The sequence below is a fragment of the Urtica dioica genome, chromosome 9 (genome assembly GCF_054948205.1).
Source record: "Urtica dioica subsp. dioica isolate 48M chromosome 9, U.dioica_male_clone48M_v1_H2, whole genome shotgun sequence".
Classification (NCBI taxonomy): Eukaryota; Viridiplantae; Streptophyta; class Magnoliopsida; order Rosales; family Urticaceae; genus Urtica; species Urtica dioica.
In genome coordinates this window covers 24,675,940-24,696,043 of record NC_142764.1, presented here as the reverse complement: position 1 = coordinate 24,696,043, position 20,104 = coordinate 24,675,940, and the positions used below count along the sequence as shown (strand labels likewise).

General features: G+C 37.1%; 3 protein-coding genes across 3 annotated transcripts; 2 read left to right on the top strand and 1 right to left on the bottom strand.

Moving 5' to 3' along the window:
* Nucleotides 1-2,908: 2,908 nt before the first annotated feature.
* Nucleotides 2,909-8,052, top strand: B160 (protein). Its single transcript, XM_089625925.1, has 12 exons — nt 2,909-3,652; nt 3,761-3,906; nt 4,587-4,692; nt 4,786-4,918; nt 5,001-5,064; nt 5,146-5,875; nt 5,969-6,298; nt 6,534-7,064; nt 7,151-7,223; nt 7,316-7,401; nt 7,576-7,695; nt 7,787-8,052. Exons 1-12 carry the CDS (start codon nt 3,032-3,034, stop codon nt 7,862-7,864), a joined length of 3,018 nt encoding a protein of 1,005 aa, XP_089482051.1. The 5' UTR covers nt 2,909-3,031; the 3' UTR covers nt 7,865-8,052.
* Nucleotides 8,053-9,636: 1,584 nt separating this feature from the next.
* LOC149386079 (uncharacterized) lies at nt 9,637-14,236 on the bottom strand. Its single transcript, XM_089627130.1, has 5 exons — nt 13,794-14,236; nt 11,517-12,855; nt 11,117-11,386; nt 10,643-10,798; nt 9,637-10,249 (listed from the first exon to the last, which is right to left on the bottom strand). The coding sequence occupies exons 1-5, from the start codon at nt 13,805-13,807 to the stop codon at nt 10,130-10,132; spliced, it is 1,899 nt and encodes a 632-aa protein (XP_089483256.1). The 5' UTR covers nt 13,808-14,236; the 3' UTR covers nt 9,637-10,129.
* Nucleotides 14,237-16,504: 2,268 nt separating this feature from the next.
* Nucleotides 16,505-17,178, top strand: LOC149386078 (uncharacterized). Its single transcript, XM_089627072.1, has 2 exons — nt 16,505-16,536; nt 16,783-17,178. The coding sequence occupies exon 2, from the start codon at nt 16,818-16,820 to the stop codon at nt 17,115-17,117; it is 300 nt and encodes a 99-aa protein (XP_089483198.1). The 5' UTR covers nt 16,505-16,536; nt 16,783-16,817; the 3' UTR covers nt 17,118-17,178.
* Nucleotides 17,179-20,104: the final 2,926 nt, after the last annotated feature.

Here is a 20,104-nt window from a genome sequence, read left to right as displayed (position 1 = left end):
ATTCAAATTTTATTACAAGAATTTGAGACTCAACATCCATAAGTTTAAATTGAATTTCATCAAATTATTCGTGACTGTTCAGCGAAAAAATTCTCAGCCAACAATAACCACTTGTTTATTTGGTTTAATAGTCATTGGCTATATTGACCATTTTGCAATTTCAAATGATTTAATTCCTCTAATTTTTTTGTTTTTAAATCCAAAAATTTGTCACATAAATTTTTGTATTATTTTTTAATATAGCTTTTAATCATGATAAGCTAATAAATATAAGTACGTTAAGTTTAGTCTCATAATACACTCTTACTAACGGAACTAATTCTTTGATCTTATAAGGTTAAAAAAAATTAAAAATTACAAGAAATTTTACAAGGCTAACAATATAGCTAACTTTAACAATAAACCAACTACCACTAGTTTTACAAGGTTAATAAGTACACGATGTAGTTCTTAGCTCGGTCTAGTGATAGTTTTACGCCACCTCATTATGCGACATAATGAATTCAATACCATTGGTCGTAGATGCCCCTTATTTAATTTGCTATTCGTGGCGCACATGGAAATTTTTGTTAGTTAAGCTCTAAAGTCATTTACTGCGTATACATAACGTAACATGGCTAACAATCGCGTGTAAAATAATAATTTATTAAAATAATTACCGATTATTCATTTAATAAAGATAAATACCAAAAAAAAAAAACACGTTGAAGGATAAACAACATCTTTTATATTAAAAAAAAAGGATAAACAACATCTTGATTACACTATTTTTAGGTTATATCTTTCTTTAAGTCTTTAATTTTTTTCCTATAATTTGTTTTGTCACTTATGCTAAATTATTTCAAGTAATTTATCAAGCATTCAAGTCACACGAAAGAAGTGAGTACATTAATCAAAAGAGAAACAAAATTGAAGAGAAACACCACAAAAAAAAGTTCTATTTTGAAAGATAAATATCTTTATTGCATCATTTTTAAGGTTTTATCTTTCTTTAAGTCTTAATTTTTTTTTTTTCCTGTTTGTTGTGTTATTTGTATTAGTACTTCTTTTTCTTTCACCCTTTTTTTCATGTTTAGTAATTAATTTGAAATTGAATTATATCATAGACCATAAACAAGAGAATAAGGAGATAATAATGAACCAAATATAGAAAGTTGGGAAATGAAGAATGTCATGATGTAATTGATGACAATAAATTAATGTTAATTACAATATTTAGTCATATTTATGATGTAGATGATAGTAAAATCTAGATAAGTAAAGAAATCTACTAATAGAAAAAGGTACAACACGAACGATGAATCTAGATTTTCCAATAGATAAAAGCTGTAAGCACTTCTCAATATTTTTCATCATTACGGAAAGTTCGAATAGAAAGAAATATGACATGATATGGTTAGTTTTGATGGAAATTCTGATCTCAATTGTTTAGATTTATTTCATGAGTCAAAAGTAGTAATTTAAGTATTTCACAAAAATGGTTGGAAGTCATGGAAACAATCAATTTTTTTTAAACAAGATTGATTCTTTGATTGTAGAATAATGTTGATGATTCCCGTTTATGTTCCTTCCTTATAAAATCCTTCGTGAGATACCCTATGTCCTTAAGAATAAGAATGAATGAACTTACTATTTTGTTAATTGAAATAAATTCTTAGATTATCTTCTTTGAAGGGTATTCTTAGATAATCTTGAATATAAAAAAATCTTGTTATTAAATTGGATCCCAAAAATTAATTAAAATAAACTGTGTAAGTAGTTGGTCAATAATATAATTTTGTCAAATTTAAATTTTTTTCTTTCTTGGTATCTATCCATGCAAGTAATTACTAGGATAAAGGTAAGCATTTCACTTAATTTTCCTCGCCAACTATAAACATGCGGCGCGTGCGCGTGGTTATGGTTAATTTCCGTTAGCTTTAGCTAAACAATCCTCCCAAATTATTTGGAGGCGGCACGACCTATAAATAAATTTTTAGCAACAAATAAAATTACTCATAGGACCAAAAATTTGGAAGAAAAACAACGAAGCATTTATTGATCAATTCTTCTTATCTTCGCAAATAATAAAAATTGTTGATTGAGAGAAATTAGGTTAAGGAGAGATTATAAACTAACTAAGGTGTAATGAAAATTGACAATTTGTGATATTTTTACTTTATCATTTTTACCTCACATATATACTAAATTAAATATTTATGCAAAAATTACAGGAAATAATTCAAGCTTCAATAGTAAAGACATTTTTTTTGTAGTGATGAAGATTCAACTCACGCTCTTACGCAAAAGTGCTCTTACGCAAAAGTATAATGTCGCCCAAACTAAGTGGTTGGTGATCATAATTTATGTTTCGGCTTCATTGCCCTACACAATTAAGGCCATCTAAATCTGATAATTTAACCTGCAAATACATTCATAGTCACACTAAACACCCCACATTGTCATGCTTTGCAAAAACACAACTCTTTATAATAAACTTTTGACAGAGAAAACTTCTCTCTGTTTTTTGGTTTATTTACTCCACAAAAAAAACTGCATGATATCATGCATAGCAATCCGTTGACCCAGAACAATTATATAACCGTTTATCTACAATACATGTTTATAAACAGTATTAATAAACGTGATTTAAATGTCTCTAAAGGAACTGAACGAGATACAGAAATAAACTTCTATCTAATTAAAAAGAAAGAAAAAAACGTTCTGTTTTATCTTTTATGATGAGAAGTGCCACAAAGGAAAAAAAGAACACTACGGAGTTGAGTGTCGTGATTCGTGATCGACTATCTTGATTCTCCGCTCGTAATCAACGTTACCCGAATTAGACTCTTTATTCCCTCGTAATTACGAGATTTGCCATTTTTGTTTTGTTTATATATTTAATTTATTTCCCTGCTTCTTTCTCTCTACTGTTTGTCCCTCTCCCTCCCAATTAATTACTCCCCTTTTTCAACGCTAAAAAGAAGAAGAACAGAGCTTTCCTTTTCCCGAGAAAATCACCAGAAATCTGAGGTAGATAGAGAGAGAGAGAATGGAAGAAGACGGTCCGGTACCGGACCATCTCCGGTGTAACCGAACCGACGGACGGCAATGGCGGTGCAAGAAGAGAGTCAAGGACAATCTGAAGCTCTGCGAGACTCATTACCTCCAAGGACGCCACAGACAGCACAAGGAGAAAGTCCCGGAGTCCCTGAAGATGCAGAGGAACAGCGGGAGATCGGCGGCGAGTCGCCGGAGTGTGAAGATTAGGGCAACGAAGGTCGAGATTGTGGCGAAGCTGATGAAGAAGAGGAAGCAGCGATCGGGCGAGGGTTTTCGGAAAATGGCGGCGGCGACGACGAAGAGGACGAAGAGGGGAAACACGGAGTTGGAGCTGATTAGGATGGTTCTGAAGCGAGAGGTGGAGAAGAGCAACGGGAAGAGTCTGAGGGAGAGAGAGATTAGCAGCGACGACGACAGTGAAGAAGAGCTCACCAGAGACCTTCCCAACGGACTCATGGCGATCTCGTCGAATTCCTTGTCGCCGTCGCAGGGTAATGCCGGCGCCGATTTGCCTTTGGGCGTCAAGGTCGGAGCCATTTCCGGCCCGGTCACGATGATGCGTCGGTTTCGCTCCAAGAATGTTGAGGCGTTGCCCATTGATAAATGGCAGGTGACTTTTGGTTTTCTTTCTTGCTATTCGTTTGAGCCACATTGCATTGCTTCCATTTCTTTGTGTTCAGTCTGTTGATTATTTTCTTTCCGATTCTGGTTGGCGAAGGTTTTGCCGTCATCGCAGACGGTGGCGAAGTTGAGTCGGGATAAGAGAAAGAAGTGCCATTGGTGTCGGAGAAGCGGTTCGCAGATTCTAACCAAGTGTTCGAGTTGCCTAAAGCAGTTCTTTTGCTTGGATTGCATCAAAGAGCGGTTAGTCTATTAATCTCAGTCAATCATTCGTTGTATTTTCAATTTTTTTCTTACCTTAGAGAGAAGAACTCTGTGTTTGAAAATCGATACTGTTGCCATTTACTTTTCGACCATTTTGAGATCGTATCTGGATATTTTATGAACAAGGCAAATGTATCCCGATAGGTTATGGTTAGATGTAGACTGTAACTATGGGCTGCTTCTTGAATCTCCGTTTTTGCAGTTTTGTCATTGCTCTGTTTGAGATATTTAGAGACAATATTGGGCTTGGATTATGAAACATTCTTGATACTTACAGTCAGTTATTTTTAGGTTAGACATTGGTTAGCTCGAGAAAACCTTAGACGCCGATATAAGACAAAAAAGAAATCTGATAATCAATACTTGCATTTTATTACGAAGATTCAGCTATTAAAAAAAATTACAATACAGGCTGTAAGTTTTCCTGTTGTAGAGATTCTTGCTTGTCTTCTTAATATCCTTAAAACTATGCTTCATTAGGAAATCGTACCCGGTTTTTTTCACGCACCTTAGGCTTGTTTAGTACTTGTCCCAGTTTTATGAACTGATGTAAGTACTGTTGCTGATACTTTTTTTAAGCTCGATTTTTTTTTTTTAATGAAGTATTGTACTGTTTATTTGGGATAAGCAGCTGATAACTATGTTGGTTTAAAATTCAGGTACTTTGATACGCAAGATGAAGTCAAGGAGGCATGTCCAGTTTGTCGCCGAACTTGTACATGTAAGGACTGCTTCAGAAATTCATATACAGACACTGAAAGTAAGGTCTGACATCAATGCTGAGCAGCTTGTGAAAAGGAAAATTACTTGACTTGATGTTTGTTCGTGATTCATAATTTTTGCACATCTTTATTTCAGGAATTTTTGGGGGAGAAACACAATGTTGAAGTCATACTATGTATACACTACTTGATTTGTATGCTTCTTCCGGTGTTGAAACAAATAAACGTAAACCAGAGTGATGAACTGGAAATAGAGGCAAGAATAAAAGGTAATGTGATGACAATTGTTATTCTGAGCATCCAGTATATTATACACATTGATCACTTTTCACATATCCTTTTTTATGACAGGAATAAAACCAAGTAACCTTGAGATAAAGCAAGCTGTTATTGGCTGCAATGATCAACACTGCTGGTATGGTCTCTGCCTCTAAAGACTACTATGCTTGACTTTTTCTGTTTTGGTTTCGGCTGATTTTCTGCTGTATGATTTCAGCAATAAATGTAAAGGTCATATATTGGACCTCCACAGAAGCTGCCCCAATTGCTCATATAATCTTTGTTTAAGTTGTTGTCGGGATCTACATCATGAAGGGTTGCACGAAGGGACTGATATATCTCGCTCTGTCTCCCTCAACAAAACGAAAAGTGGACTTTTGGATAGTACACAAAGAATGGAGGAGAAACCAAAAAGAACCAAACGAAACCCCAATAACAAGTACCTATCTTCAACTGTGTCTTTAGCTCGCTGGAAGGCTCATAATGCTGATGGCGAGACATCTTGCCCGCCCATGAACTTCGGAGGCTGTGGAGAGGGCCTTCTTGAGCTGAGATGTCTTTTTCCTTCAAGTTGGACCAGAGAGCTTGAAGCAAGGGCCGAACAGATAGTTTGTAGCTATGATTGTCCTGACACGTCAGACATAGACTCATGCTGTTCTTTATGTCATGGGACCAATCAGAGAGCTGAAGCAGCTGTGAGGAAAGGTGCTACTGATAACTTCTTATACCACCCCACACTTGTGGAAATACACAGCGATAACGTCGAACACTTTCAGAAACACTGGCTCAAAGGTCATCCTGTTATAGTTCGAAACGTGCTCAAGGCTACCTTAGATATGAGTTGGGATCCTGTATTGATGTTCTGTACTTATCTTGAGCAAAGCATTTCCAGACGTGAAAACAACGGAGGTATATGTGAATCTTCCACTTGCTTGGATTGGTGTCAGGTCAGATATTTTGTCCATTGTATTTTTGGGTCTTGCGCTCAAAGGTCTAACATGTTAAAAAAATTCTTAATTGTTTTTTTTTTAACTTGGCAGGTAGAAATTGGTATGAGGCAGTGCTTTATGGGTTCTCTCAACAGTGAAACCTGTAAGAACACGTGGAACGAGACTTTGAAGTTAAAGGGCTGGCTGTCTTCCGAGCTGTTTAAACAACAGTTTCCTGATCATTATGCTGAAATTATTCATACCCTACCGCTTCAAGAGTACATGAATCCAGCTTCTGGTCTTCTAAATCTTGCTGCAAGGTTGCCACAGGGAATCCTAAAGCCTGACCTTGGTCCATGCCTCTATATATCATATGGTTATGCCGAGCAACTTGTACAGGCTGAATCTGTGATAAAACTGCACTATGATTCCTATGACGTTGTAAGTTCTTTTCATTCTCCTATTCCATTCCTGTCCAATATTTTATTATCTTGGTAAATATACTGTTTCTTTTGCTATTATATATACCGTTTCTTTTAAAAAAAAAATCCTTCTTATATAGACAATTCAACTTTTGTCCAACGCAAACCTTGTGTTTGTAGAGATTGAGTTGTTAAGTGAGAGTCTTAGGACAGAGATTTGTTTTGTACTTCCTTTCTAATTTGTTTGAACCCAGGTTAATGTGTTGGCACATACCTCAGATGTCCCCATCTCCGATGAACAAGTTTCTAAAGTAAGAAAGTTACTGAAAAAGCACAAGGCTCAAAAACAAAGTTCGTCTTCCATAGCAGATCAAAACTTGGTAAATGAAGTCGAGAGAAAGGTGTTGCTATCTGATGATAAAATTAGAGCTTCAGGATCCCAAGATAGAATAGGAGAAGAAATGCATTTTCGCAAGAAAGTAGCTGGAGTATCGTGTTCCTCTATTACCACCCAGGGATCATATGAGAGAAATCATTTACAGAGCAAAACGCCAGATGTGGAATCTGATTCAGAGACCGATTCTGATTCTGAAGATTTGTTGGCCCGCCGACGAAGCAATGGCGCAGTAACTTCAGAAGAAGGGAAGAGCAATGGGAAACATTCCCAAGCTTCATCCTGTACCGCACAGTGGGATATATTTCGAAGGCAAGATGTTTCGAAGCTCACAGAATATCTCAAAAGGCATTCTAACGAGCTCTCTAGTACACCTGATTTTCGTGATAAAGTAAGTCCACAACCCGAACCATTGTGCCTTCTTCTAGATGAAAATCATGCTAGCTAACTTGTCACTGTATTCCATCTTTTCGACAGGTTGTTCATCCAATTCTTGATCAAAGCTTCTTCCTCGACGCTTCTCACAAAAGGAGGCTTAAGCAAGAATACAGTAAGTTGTGTGGCTTACACCAATTGTTTGTGGCAATTCAAAAACAATAGATGCTAATCTTTTTGGGATGTTTGTGTGTGTATGTTCACCAGAGATTGAGCCTTGGACTTTTGAGCAGCGCGTAGGAGAAGCTGTTGTCATTCCTGCTGGATGTCCATACCAGATTAAAAGTCCCAAGGTCACTTATAACGCTCTATGCTCATCATTTCTAACCTCTTTCCATATGGTTATCATGCAATGTCTCAAACTACACTATAACTGGTTTAGATTATACTTATAAATTACGTTCTTCTGGCTGTTATGCTACGGTAGTGCCGTGAACTATATTGTGTGATTTATTTTGTTCATGCAGTCATGTGTCCATGTGGTTTTGGACTTTTTATCTCCTGAGAATGTCACGGAGTGCGATCAATTGACCGATGAAATCCATCAACTTCCGACGGGCCATAAAGCAAAAGTTAACAATTTTGAGGTGAACATTTAAGATTCATGCTATTTCACTTCTGGTTTGAACAGCAAGACCTTTCGCTTATACTTGGATATCATTGTTGCTTTGAAAACAGGTGAAAAAAATTGCTCTTCATAGTCTTAGTGAGGCAGTCAAGAAAATTCGCGAGCTTACATGTGCAACTGCAATCTGAGTTCCGTTACGAGATGTTCATCTTCGGGTTCCATGAAATTGTGCTACTTTTAATTGGAGATTACCTTCATTGGAAAATGTCAGATTTCCATACTATAGTGTACAGCTTTAAATTTTAGGTACTCACATTGTTCTAATTTGTCCATACATTATGTCAAAAATGAAAAGTTTTCTTGAGATTGTAGATTATGACAGTGTTAGATCCGGAAGGATAAATTAGTAATTTGTTTATTTAATTATATTATAGCATAAATAAGTAGAATGGGTCATTTGGTTATGACAAAAATTACTGAAATAGTTATTTAATGTTCTATAAACCTAGAGTTGTGCTACCGGAGAGATTGATTCACATTGTAAATCGAGTTCATGCCGTATCAATGACTGTTGACATCAGCTACAAATGACTTATTTTAAAAAATAGCTAGAGCATATGTCAAAACTCAAAGCTTTGTTGCTAGAACTTGCTGACAAGACATAGACGAGGCATTAGAAAAGCAAGCCCATTAAATCACGTCGCTTGCTTGAGAACGAGAAACATGGGAACCGACGCCATAAATTAAAATGAAAGGAGGTAATTGAAAAATCGTAGTCAATTTGTTTTCCACAGTTCATAGATGCATGACTTTAATTGAGAGTACAAGAGGGCTCTTCAACGCTCTATATCGTGCATTGGAATATAAGCTCATAGCGTCAAAAATACGAAACGGGTTTAGGGCAACAATGTAAGAAGGCAACATCATGAGGCAACTCCCTTGTGAACTTGCTCTTATAGATCCCAACGTCGTGCCGACTTTCTCAACGTGCCCAATCTCTTAAGGATTTTGGATCAAATTCTTCTTTTTTTTCGAGCAGCCTCCCGTCTTAATGTTGTTCACCCGATTTGTCCACCTCACCATGCTTCCGCTCTTGAACATATAGGTATGAAATTGATTGAAGACTTTTGGGGATTTGATGCCGACTTAGGGTGATTCAGGATCGACTGACCAAGGATAGCCATATGTCCATTTATCCTTTTGACATGGGATGTCATTCTCCTCGTTTTGATGAAGCGCCGCTGATCCACTCCGAAGCCTTATAACCTCAAACTTGTCTAAGTAAAGAGACATTGCTTCAAGTTAATGGAATGAAACAAGTTCTAGTGTGTTATGTTCACCGATGTGAATTTGAGGAATATGGTAAAAATGCACAACAATCCTTTGGAATATGATTTCAAGTATAGTGGTTCGCTTTCTAATGCTCAATTTCTCGTTGGGTTGGTGATGCCCATCAATCAAGGACAATTGGTCTCTCTCTTAATCTTTCCAACTTTTCCAAGATGAGCTAATCCTCATTTATGTTTCAGTTGAGACTGTCATTTGAGAAGAGCGCCTAAATTTCGAATCTCCTCTCAGTTAGGGACGAAGATGCTCTTCTATGCGAACAACAAAGTCATATCGTTGAAATCAAGAAGTTGCAAAAGGGCTTGCCTGTTTCTAATTTTGGTCTTAAACTACCGGGGCTTCCGAAGCGAAGCTTTGCAAGCTTCAATCGGAAATCATGGCTCAAGGTTTGCATATTCTATTCAGTGTAGAAAAGGAGCTTTATTGAATTGACAGCTAGTGAGGGACCTTCGTTCAAGGCCATCAAATCGAGTGTTGGGTCTTTATGAAAAAGATTTCGGCTCCAAGCCTAATCTCAGTCCAAAAAACCTTAAACAATAAATAAATGTCCAAAACAGTAAAAAATTATGTCAAACATAAAAAAATAAAATAATTGATTGTTTTACAGCTTAGAAAAAAAAAATTATTTTCGCAATAAAAACTCTATGCTATTAGCTAAAAAAAAAAAAAAAAAATTAAAAAACACTACAGAAAATTTTGTGAATTTCCACAAAGGGTATTCATACTTGTTCATACGAGGTATTATAATGTAAAAATAAACACTAACACCTAGAAAACAAAAGTTTTTCAATAACATTGAGCTGTACATAACCTGTTAAGTAAAATAAAAGAATAATGAGTCACCGCTTTATTCCTCTCCTCCTTTCAGATTTCTTCATGGTTTTGCACTTTCACTCAGCGAATTGCTTAACGCAAAACAGCAAGCTAAAATTCCTAAGGCTTTCTTTCCCTAGGGAGCCTCAAAAAAATAAAAATAAAATAAAAATGCCTAAGATACAATCAAGTGGATTCCTCAGGACTTTGTATATTCTTGTTTTAGCAGTGTCAAAATTGTTTTCAGAAGAGATGTATAACCAACGAACAAGATCGATTCGATCGCCTCTTCTTCACGGGGCCATCAGCCCCTCGATCGTGTACGAAAGGGACTTTGCCCAGTCAGCTTTAAGAAGCAGCGTTTGAAGCGTTTGCATTACATTGTACGACGGATCGAGTTTCCTTTGCCATCCCTGCACCACCAAACAAACCAACATTCGTCCCGTCAATTTATGTTCTCTTTCGATAAGACTTATTTGAAGAATCTTCAAACTAGTATTGCTCACAGGGTAAGCCCAGAGACCATGTCTGGTAAGAACGAAGGAATGGATTGTTTCAAAATATGTTAGGGAATGAGAGAGTTATTTGTGGATGAAAATTGGTTAAAACATGTTGTCAAACTTTCACTTTTTTTTTTCCTTCCAAAATTAAAGAGGCTTAAAAATTGTGGGCACCAGGGATTTCATAACTTCTCCTAATGAACCCATATTTCTCTCCTTCCTATCAAACACAGGCAAGGGGGGTCAAGGTGGGTATTCCTTTTTCTTCCGTGATATTAGGCAGATACATGGAAGTCAGTTATTTACCTCGAGAACCAAGGTCGTGACCATGACGGTACAGACATTTCCATCGATGTTGACTCTGTGACGCCGGACTTTCTCGAGCAACTGTTGCATGCACTCAGCTGGGTGTACTAGATCGCCTTCCGGAGTACCCCAAAATGTGAATGATGTCTCCACTTCCTGTTTATAATAACACACCATGGTTTGAAACAAAGTGAACAATTCACTCGCAACTGAGTTACAGAAGGTAGGCTTAACCACTTATTCTACTTAGGTAGGCTTATCCAACAAAACAAATTAGTAAGAAGAATTACCATGCATTTAAATTAGTGCAGGTTCCAGTAATATACCCGCCAAACAAAGTTGATCAAACTGGATTATCCAAGAGATTTTTTTCATAACTAGTAATGATGGAAACTAAAACACGTGAATATCTAAATTTCTTACCCTAATTTGTGTTCTGTAAATAAATTATAAATAGATGCAAAAGCTGTTTACCTCGATGAAAGCCTTAGGATCGGGACAATTCTGTTGCTTAGACAATCTCAGTGCGCACTCAGCAGCAGTGCGGCCATCTCGGCGAGCAACGGCTTTAAAGAACTCCAATAGATTTATTCGGTCACTTCCAGAGAGTTCGGCGGTCATGCCCACATCAAGGAAAACAACATGCGGCTTCGATTTGAAAAGCCGTCTTCGAGAAGACTTGCTTGGACCCACCCGAACAAGGATATTTCCAGGGTGCATATCTGCATGTATGAAGTTATCCACCTGAAACACAAAGCCCCTTCTAATAAGCCAAAAGAAACCAATGTGCATGTTTAAGATATCTATGACTAGCCTAGCTTGAGGTTTATCTGGCAAAATCATGGAAAATAATGTGAATTTCACGACAAATTACCAGAAGCATCTTTAAGAGAGCGTGTGTGCCGATGTGGGCAAGCGCTGATTTAACCCTGCTATGGCCTTCAAGCTCATCAACAAAATGTGCGACACTTTCACCTAGCTCAAAAGTTTCCACCAAAACAGCCGGGTGAACAAGTGGATACACAGGCTTTGGGAACGAAACGTCCTTCCATCGCCTGAAATTGTAGATGAAGCGGCTCAAATGGGCGGCTTCTCTGGCAAGATCAACTTGAGACATCATGAAGACCGCAAACTGCTGTACGCTTTCATCTAATCTCAACCACTTGAGAGTCGGTACGACTGACGAAATTTTCGCCACGAAATTTATGATCATAAAATCTCTCCTAATCGATTCGCCAACACCAGGATGCCTGACCTTCACAGCAACTACCATGGGCTTCCCTTGCTGACCCGGATATCGAAACCTCAACGACGCACGGTGCACTTGGGCAATGCTTCCAGATGCCACAGGTAGCTCCTCGAAATCGTCGAAAATTTCGGAGAGCTTTCGTCCAAATGCTCTTTCGATAGTCTTCTTTGAATAAGCAAAGCTGTGTTCGGGGGCTTTCGTATGAAGCTCGGAAAGCTTGACGCATAAATCTCTAGGGAAGAGATCCGGCCGAGTGGCAGCCCATTGACCCCATTTGATAAACGCAGGACCAGCTCTTTCCAAAGTCCGATGAACAACACGAAGCCAAAGCCTCCGGTACTTCTCTCCGCAACAATCGGCCAACGGTGCCATCACGATACTGGGCGAGAACAACACTGTCAGATAAAAAGCCCGCATAAGAATTATCAAACCTTCGAGCACTGACCAAAGTAGCGATGTCATGTAAGCATGCCCATCTTGGGCACGCATATATAGACCGTTGTGTGAAGTGTAATCGTTGTCGGTAAATGACCTTTGTGCCCATGCCGCCTGTCCACACGCCACGGCGAAAGCGCCGGGGACGAGCGGGTGAGCACGTGTCACCGCCAAGCTAACAGCCTGTGCAATCTTGTTTATCGGCGTAAACGAATAGGGCTTCGAATAGCACTTTTGAGAAAGCCTCTTCCAAGCAATCTGGGCATGGTGTGAGGCTGCACTGCTTGCAGAGAACAAGGAGAAGCTTCTGGACAGACCAGTCATTCCAATAAATTTTCCAGTACTGTACAACGAGAGCGAAGCATGAGTATGAGATCCGATTGGAGACCTGTACTGTGAGTACAGCCTGTATCGAGGCAAATTCAGTCCTAATGCAACAGTCCCATATTTCCCAGCTTCTGAGTAGCTCCGATCCCAGCTCTTCAGAAAGGAATTCGCAACTCTCTTTATGTGTTTAGATGTCAAAAACCTGCAAATTTCAAGATAAACCCAATAAACATAATTCCCTTTATCAAATGAGCCGAGATAGGGTACCTAAAGTCAGTTACAAGACCCAGTTTTGTACTCCTCACAGACGCTAATATGTCCAAAAGCAACAATGTCACATTCAAGCCCCTTTTTTTGAAGACAGCTTCGCTGCAGTGGGGATTGAACCCACGACCTCCACACAGGAGGTGGTGTGGAATCACCACTAGGCTATCCTAGGTACCACGTCACATTCAAGCCCCTTTGAATACCAATAAAATGAAATCTCCAAGTTCATGCAAAGCGATTACCATACGGATTATAAAATTTTCACGACCGCAATTTTTTCAAGCAAACATATATTAGACAAACAAAACTCTTATGACATTTGTCATAGCTCAAACGAGCAACTTGGGGAACAAACTTCCCATCTATAACTAATGAATTCACACCAAACCGTTATACGATCAATTACTTAAGCTCCAAGGTCGGCAACATCGCCACTTTTTCATGAACCGAAATCCGATCATGCAATGACGACCCTGATAAAATCGTAAATCAAGTCTCTAAATCGAAATCCCTTAAATAAATGAGAGAACTTACGCCCAAAAAGAAGAAAGACATCTTGGAAACATAAAACTGGGCAATAAATTAGTGGTCTGATCAACAACTTTATTGGGCAACAAAGGTATATAACACAACACACCTTCAAGATACTAATAATTTCTCTTCAACACCATGCAATCAGAATATAAAAAACCCTAATTTCACCCATCCATCCACGGTGTAAAACCAAATCAGCACTAAACAACAAAAATCAGAACATTAAAAACTCACAAGCTCTAGACAACATAATTCCCAAACAACCATTCAAGCTCTAAACTCAAATCCTATTTCAAGCTAAAATCACAGCGATAATTAGTTTGCAAATACCCAACTCACCTCGTCGTCGTCATCGTTTCGGGGCAGTGAAGGCCTAGTCGTCGCCCATAACAGAGCGGAGGAAGAGGGCGGTCTCGGCGTCGTTTCCAATCCCAATGGGCTCCGTTGATTGGGGATTTCGCGGCGGACTTAGCCGCACTTCTCGAGCACGCGGCGGACCACGGCGGGGGTGATGGACAGGTAGGGGATTCTTGGGGGCGATGGGTTGGATTGGGAAGGGATCAAAATTTTATTTTTTTTTCGTTTAGTACGAGAGAGGGATTTTTTACGTGAAAGACCTTTGCTTGAACACCACTTTGCAGATTTGGACTTGCTATAAAAGACTTTTTCTTGTTGGAGATTTAATCATATTATATGAAGTTTCGACGATGAGACAGTCGGCGAGCAATTGGGGGCGACGGCCAGATGAAAGGTATCAGTAGAGTTTACTTACTAGGTTTTATATTTAAATAAATAAATATATATATATATATATATATATGTATTTAATTATATTCAGAGTTACTGATTAAGGGTCGACATGGACAATTTATTTTTTTTATTTTTTTACAAATATTTAGCTATATGAGCAAAAAAAAAAAAATTAAATAAACATTTGTATTTTAGCAAAAGTTTTGTAAATTTTTCATAAATATTTCGTAAATAATAAAAAAAAATATGACGTAACCAACGTTATTTACACATAATGAAACGTTGGTTGTTTAGAAATAACGTAGTTACAAAATAACCTTTTGGTCTCGTAGAAGCTCTCGCATCGCATAAGGTGGGACAATTCGTGACCAAACTACATTCGAACCTATACTAAAAGCATCACGGTAAAATTGTGGGCCACGACATTACAAGGACGGGGAAGATAGACAATATCGGAGCTAGAAAAATTCAAACACATACCCTTGATGTCTTCCAGGATCGTTCCAAGTTCCACCGTCGGAGTAGCGCTACTGTTGATCGCACGGAGCACCGCTAGATAATCCGATTGCACAATTACTCGGTCATTCTTGAGGTTCGAAGCCGCAAGCACTCCATGGATAATAGTCGCGGCTTCCGCAAGAGGGGAGGAGTAGAACAAATTCTTTACTGACATTTATGAGACGATGACAAAGCCTCTATGGTCACGAAGCACGTACTCGGCGCCAAACCTGCCCCTTCTCCCATCAATGGCCGCGTCTACGCACACGGAGATGACTTCCCTCGTCGGCGGGGCCCACACATTAGCCTCGCCCACACTGTTCTCCGGAGAAGGGACCGTGTTTGCCTTCCTATACTCTTTAAGGAAGCCTCCGATCCATTTCACAAGATCTACCGACGACCACACATAAATCAATTTTTTCAAATTAAGGCAACAAATAAAACAAAGTTACGTACCTCAACAATGTTTGTAGTTTTGACGAAGATGTTAATGACATGGGAACTGATAACATAATCTTATAACGAAATTGATGTGTACTGATAATATAAACATTTTATAAAGGGGTGTTTTAAAACAAGACATCTGTAATTGGTCGATATCTATTCTCTCTCTCCTAGAGAAACTTCGGAACAGAACAGAGGGGAAAAAACCCTAATTTTGAATCGTTGCCGCCGCCCCTCTGGGTTCGGACGTCGTCACAGTCGCGGCTCCGGTCCGGAGGGGAGGGCGATTCTCCACGAAACCCCTTCTCAGTGGATGTCATTTCTCTGCTTCTTAGCCGCCGAGCCGGCACACCACTACCGTTTCAGATCCGTCAACCATGTGGGTTCGTTGACGCTGTGCACCGCCGGACTCCTACGGTGCGACCGCCGTCCGCGTCTGACCCTCGGAGTGTGGCTCTCAGTGTGTCGTCGTTGTGCGCGTCCGCATCCGAGCTACCGTTCTCCGACCGTAGTGCGACCGCTGTCGGTGTGCGCCGCCGGGCTCTTGCTCTCCGATCGTTGTGCGACTGACGAAGGTTCGCAGATCTGGGTTGGTTGGATCTGAGGTGGTAGTAGATCTGGGTTTTGTGGTTGGTTTACTGTTTCGGCGGCTGGTTTTTGGTTTTCAGTTTAGCTATAGGGTTATTGATTGGAATATGGATCCTTTTAATTTTTATTATGCTTGTTTTGTTTTGGTTTATTTTGGACTCGAATTAGCCGTAGTCTCATCTCCCGTAGTGGATTTTATGTTAGGTTTTTATCTATGTAGGTTGAAGAGCCACCCTATTCGTGGTTATCGGACCGAGTTTGGTTGGATTTTTCCATCGCCAATCTTTAGGTTTTTTAACGAGCCTCGTGTGTGCTCTATTGGTGCTTGTAATTCTTCCCATTGTCGGAAGTTTGCACATATCGTACTTTTACCGGAATTTAGTGTTAGATTCACCTCGAATTAGGTCTTGGTAATCCATGTACTAAGGTGTTATTCTCATGTATTGATCGGTTTTTTACCCAATTTTAATGGAAAATCTGTACTATTAAAAAAAATAAAATAATAAAGGGGTGTTTTCTCTTTTTTATTTTTTTTTTCAAATTTTTTCCATTATCCTTCTACTTTAGTTTCTTTTTGGATAAATTACATTATTCCCCCCTCAACTATGACACTAATAACGATTCACCCCCTGAAATATGAAATCGTACATGACAAACCCTGAAATCCTACATTGTAACGAACACACCCTTCTGTCAAGTTTTATTAACGACTGTCAAATGTTTAAAGGGTAAATCGGTAATTGTACAATTAAAAAAAATTATTACTTTATAAATCCCCAAAAAGCTTCGACATTGAAACCAGGTAAATCCTTCGACTTTCTATATCATCTTCTTCATCGAATTATATGGCTTCGTCGATATACATTCTGTTTTAGTGCGTATTTCTCTGTATCGATATCCCTTTCGGAATCTACTATTTCGAGAGACGATCAAATTCTCGCTCCGTCGCAGCGTGTTTTGACTATCCGATCAAATCGAATTTCTCGAGACGATGAATTCGTTCCGTCGCAGGAAAATAATCGGTTGTTGATGTGTTTCGAGCTTTCAGGCTAGAGAGAGAGAGAGAGAGAGAGAGAGAGATAGATGAGTTTCATAATGGAGTTCGCGGAGGATCTGATACTTCGGATGATGGAAGATCCAAAAGAGAGGGACGAGAATATAAGGAAGCACATCTACGCCGTGAAGGATCGGTGCGCGAAGACGAAGGAGATGTGGAGTTTGCCTCTCCGTCCGTACGATTTCTGGACTCTCGAGCGACACAACGCTCAGCTCCGATGGGACGCTCAGATCAACCAAGTCGAGGGACGCAGAGACCCATACGACGACGCTTTAGCCCAGGCTTACAAGTCCAACAAAACCTCGTCCTCTTCCTCCGCTAAATGAGGTTCGTCTCTTCAATCACTCTGTTTCTCTTTTCTGAGTATTTATTGGGTTTTGGGTTTTTTTTTTTTAATAGTGGCGATGATTGGTATGTTATTGGGATTTAAGTGAGGTTTGTATGATAATTGCTCTTAAAAAAGAAAATGATTAAGGGTAGTATAGTAAATTCATTGTCCATCACAATTTCTGTCAAATACTTCTGTTAAATATTTGACAGAAGGTTGAGTTTCGTTACAATGTAGGATTTCAGGGTCTGCCATGTAAGATTTCATATTTCAGGGGGTGAATCGTTATTAGTGTCATAGTTGAGGGGGGAATAATGTAATTTATCCTTTCTTTTTAGTTCCTTTTTTTTTTATAATTAAACTTCTTTGTATATCTATAAATAATGGTAAAATATATGTATATATAATAGTGATTTGATAATAATGGTGGAGTTTTTTTTTATCTCATTGAGCGAAGTGGTGCATATATTAGAAGAGATCTCATTTTTTAGCATAAATATTTAGTGAATTATGTTTATGTGATAGTGATTTCATAATAATAGTGGTGAAGCTTTTCAAAATATGAATTAATATCTGATTATTTCATATTAAAATTATTGAAATGTTTCACAACTAAGTTATCTAGTAATTGTTATAGTATACTATTAGGATTTACATAATTGAACTTCGTGAATAAATTAATTTGATCAAATATTTTGTTTTAGTGTACAAAATTATTACATCGTATTAGTAAAAAATATATTTAAAAAAAAAAGTTATGAACTATTTTTTTAACGTGAAAATGTCGTTAATTCAACAGTTGTCTTAATTCGAATGCGGAGACTAGTCAATTATCTAAAATTGAGCTAGGGTATTTGTCTGCATACTACTAGTTCGACTAAAATATCAAAGATGTCAGTTGGCTGACTATAATTTATTTAGCTAGTCGGTTAAGCTATACAATTTATTTGAAAGATTATCACATCAGCATTTGATAAATTTACTTAATAAAAAATCTAGTATTTTATCATTGTTATATGTTATAACATGTTAATTAAGAGATTATAATACAAATTAATATTAGATTTCACATAGTATGTCTGAATGGTCACAACTAAATTATATTACTTATTGTTACAATATATTACATAAATTATAAAATTGAACGTCAATGATTAAATTATCCAACATTTTGCTTTTATTCTCAACACATAATTGTTGCATCAATTAGTTCTAAGGTATTTCTTAATTGCTTAAATCAACGTATTAATTCATTTTGACTATAATTGTCGTGATCAGACAGTCGTCTAGTCAAACCACAAGGTAATTAGCTAAAATACTCAAATTCAATCGGTAAGCACTATATCAAAAAAAATTATCGCTATAAAATAGTATCGGTAGATATATTTGTAATATAACTATCGATATAGTAGTCAATTGATATCAGTAAAATGAGATATTTGTTATCAATATTGGTATTGGTATTTTTAATCCTGTGCTAATTAATTTATTTTAATTTATAAATTATTTTTCCACTTTTTTTTCCCAAACAACTAATTGGGCACTGTGTAAGTCAATTGATCGATTATTATATATATATAAAAAAACAAATTATCAATAGTTTGATACGTACGTTACTATAGATGATAAAATATTTGAATTTTTTTTATTGATATATATATATATATATATATATATATATATTTTAAGTAATAAATATTAAACTTCATATAATATGATTTAATCTCTTACAATCAAGTTATATTACAAAGATTATGCCCTATATTATAGTTTAAATTACTGTTTCAGCGCAATTGTTGCAAAAAATATTGTTGCTAAAATTTAAAGATTTTAAAGATAAACGATATAAGTGCATAAATAATAAAAAAAAAATTGTCAAAGTTGGTAACCCACAGTTCGGCAAGTTGTGCCTACATCAGAATTACATTTGCTCGGTGGAAAGCAATTTACTATGATAATGTGGTACAATAAGGATTTACACTCAACGACTCAATCGCTAGTTACCCAATATACATCTATCCTCTTCAACAGCAATTTAAACTCCCCCTAAACTCGAGATCCCCTCGATTTCCACATAATATCTCTCCCGCCCGAATATAATGGTCGTACCTTTAGTTATAATGATTGTTCACAAGTTCATCGGAAAACACCGTTTGTCTTTGTAGTCAATACAACAAATATCAAATTTTGATACCTAATGTTGACTAAAAATAGTGAAAACTTATTATGTGCTCGACGAGAGGATCATGATCAATTAACAGTTTGTAAAATGGAGTTCCGATTGTTTAAAGTTTGCCATAATTGTAAAGCTTAAGTTTTCCAGGGAACAAAAACAAATTCGATAATTAAAAGTGAGGAAAATGAAATGATGTTGAGAGGAGAGAAGGAGATGTCAAGATAAGATATTAAAAAAAAAAAGAAAAAAAAAAGTTAAAAAAGTTGAGTGAAAAAATTGGAAAACACATAAAAATTGTTTTCTGATTTTCTTCATTAAAACAGAAAACAGCTTGAAAACTTTTTGAGTTGTATTATAGGAATCATAAAACAAACAGTGAATTCAATTTTTTTCATAAAACTGTTCAAGTTAGAAAAGTCAAAAACAGTTTTCAAGTTAAGAAACAAACAGACCCGTGAAGTTGTGAACTGACTTGACTTTCGTAGTTCTAACTTCTAACTTCTATGCAAAGTGTACTAAAGTATACTTCTTTCTTTTGGTTTATAAATATATATATATATATATATATATATATATTATGTTATAATTAAGTACATATATTTTTCCTTGGAAAGTTTCATTAATTATTCTCATTTAAAAAAACATCAGGCGAGGATGTCAAAACTCAATATTTCAACTTTTTGTCGGCCTAAACAATACAAAAGTTATGTATATTATTCAAGGTCGGATAACGAATATAGAACAAAAAAAAAAATCAAAAGGATAGTATGAATGTGTATGCGCGGAAAAATAATGCCTTCTAATCTCTT

What these genes read in the sequence shown, in the direction of transcription:
- B160 (XM_089625925.1), top strand. Translation starts at nt 3,032, where the DNA reads ATGGAAGAAGACGGTCCGGTACCGGACCATCTCCGGTGTAACCGAACC. An exon ending in TTGGATTGCATCAAAGAGCG is followed by an intron (nt 3,907 to 4,586) that starts GTTAGTCTATTA and finishes TTTAAAATTCAG; the next exon opens with GTACTTTGATACGCAAGATG. An exon ending in GAGGCTTAAGCAAGAATACA is followed by an intron (nt 7,224 to 7,315) that starts GTAAGTTGTGTG and finishes TATGTTCACCAG; the next exon opens with AGATTGAGCCTTGGACTTTT.
- LOC149386079 (XM_089627130.1), bottom strand. An exon ending in CTCTCTTAAAGATGCTTCTG is followed by an intron (nt 11,387 to 11,516) that starts GTAATTTGTCGT and finishes TTTGTGTTTCAG; the next exon opens with GTGGATAACTTCATACATGC. An exon ending in TCACGACCTTGGTTCTCGAG is followed by an intron (nt 10,250 to 10,642) that starts GTAAATAACTGA and finishes TTGGTGGTGCAG; the next exon opens with GGATGGCAAAGGAAACTCGA.
- LOC149386078 (XM_089627072.1), top strand. Translation starts at nt 16,818, where the DNA reads ATGAGTTTCATAATGGAGTTCGCGGAGGATCTGATACTTCGGATGATG.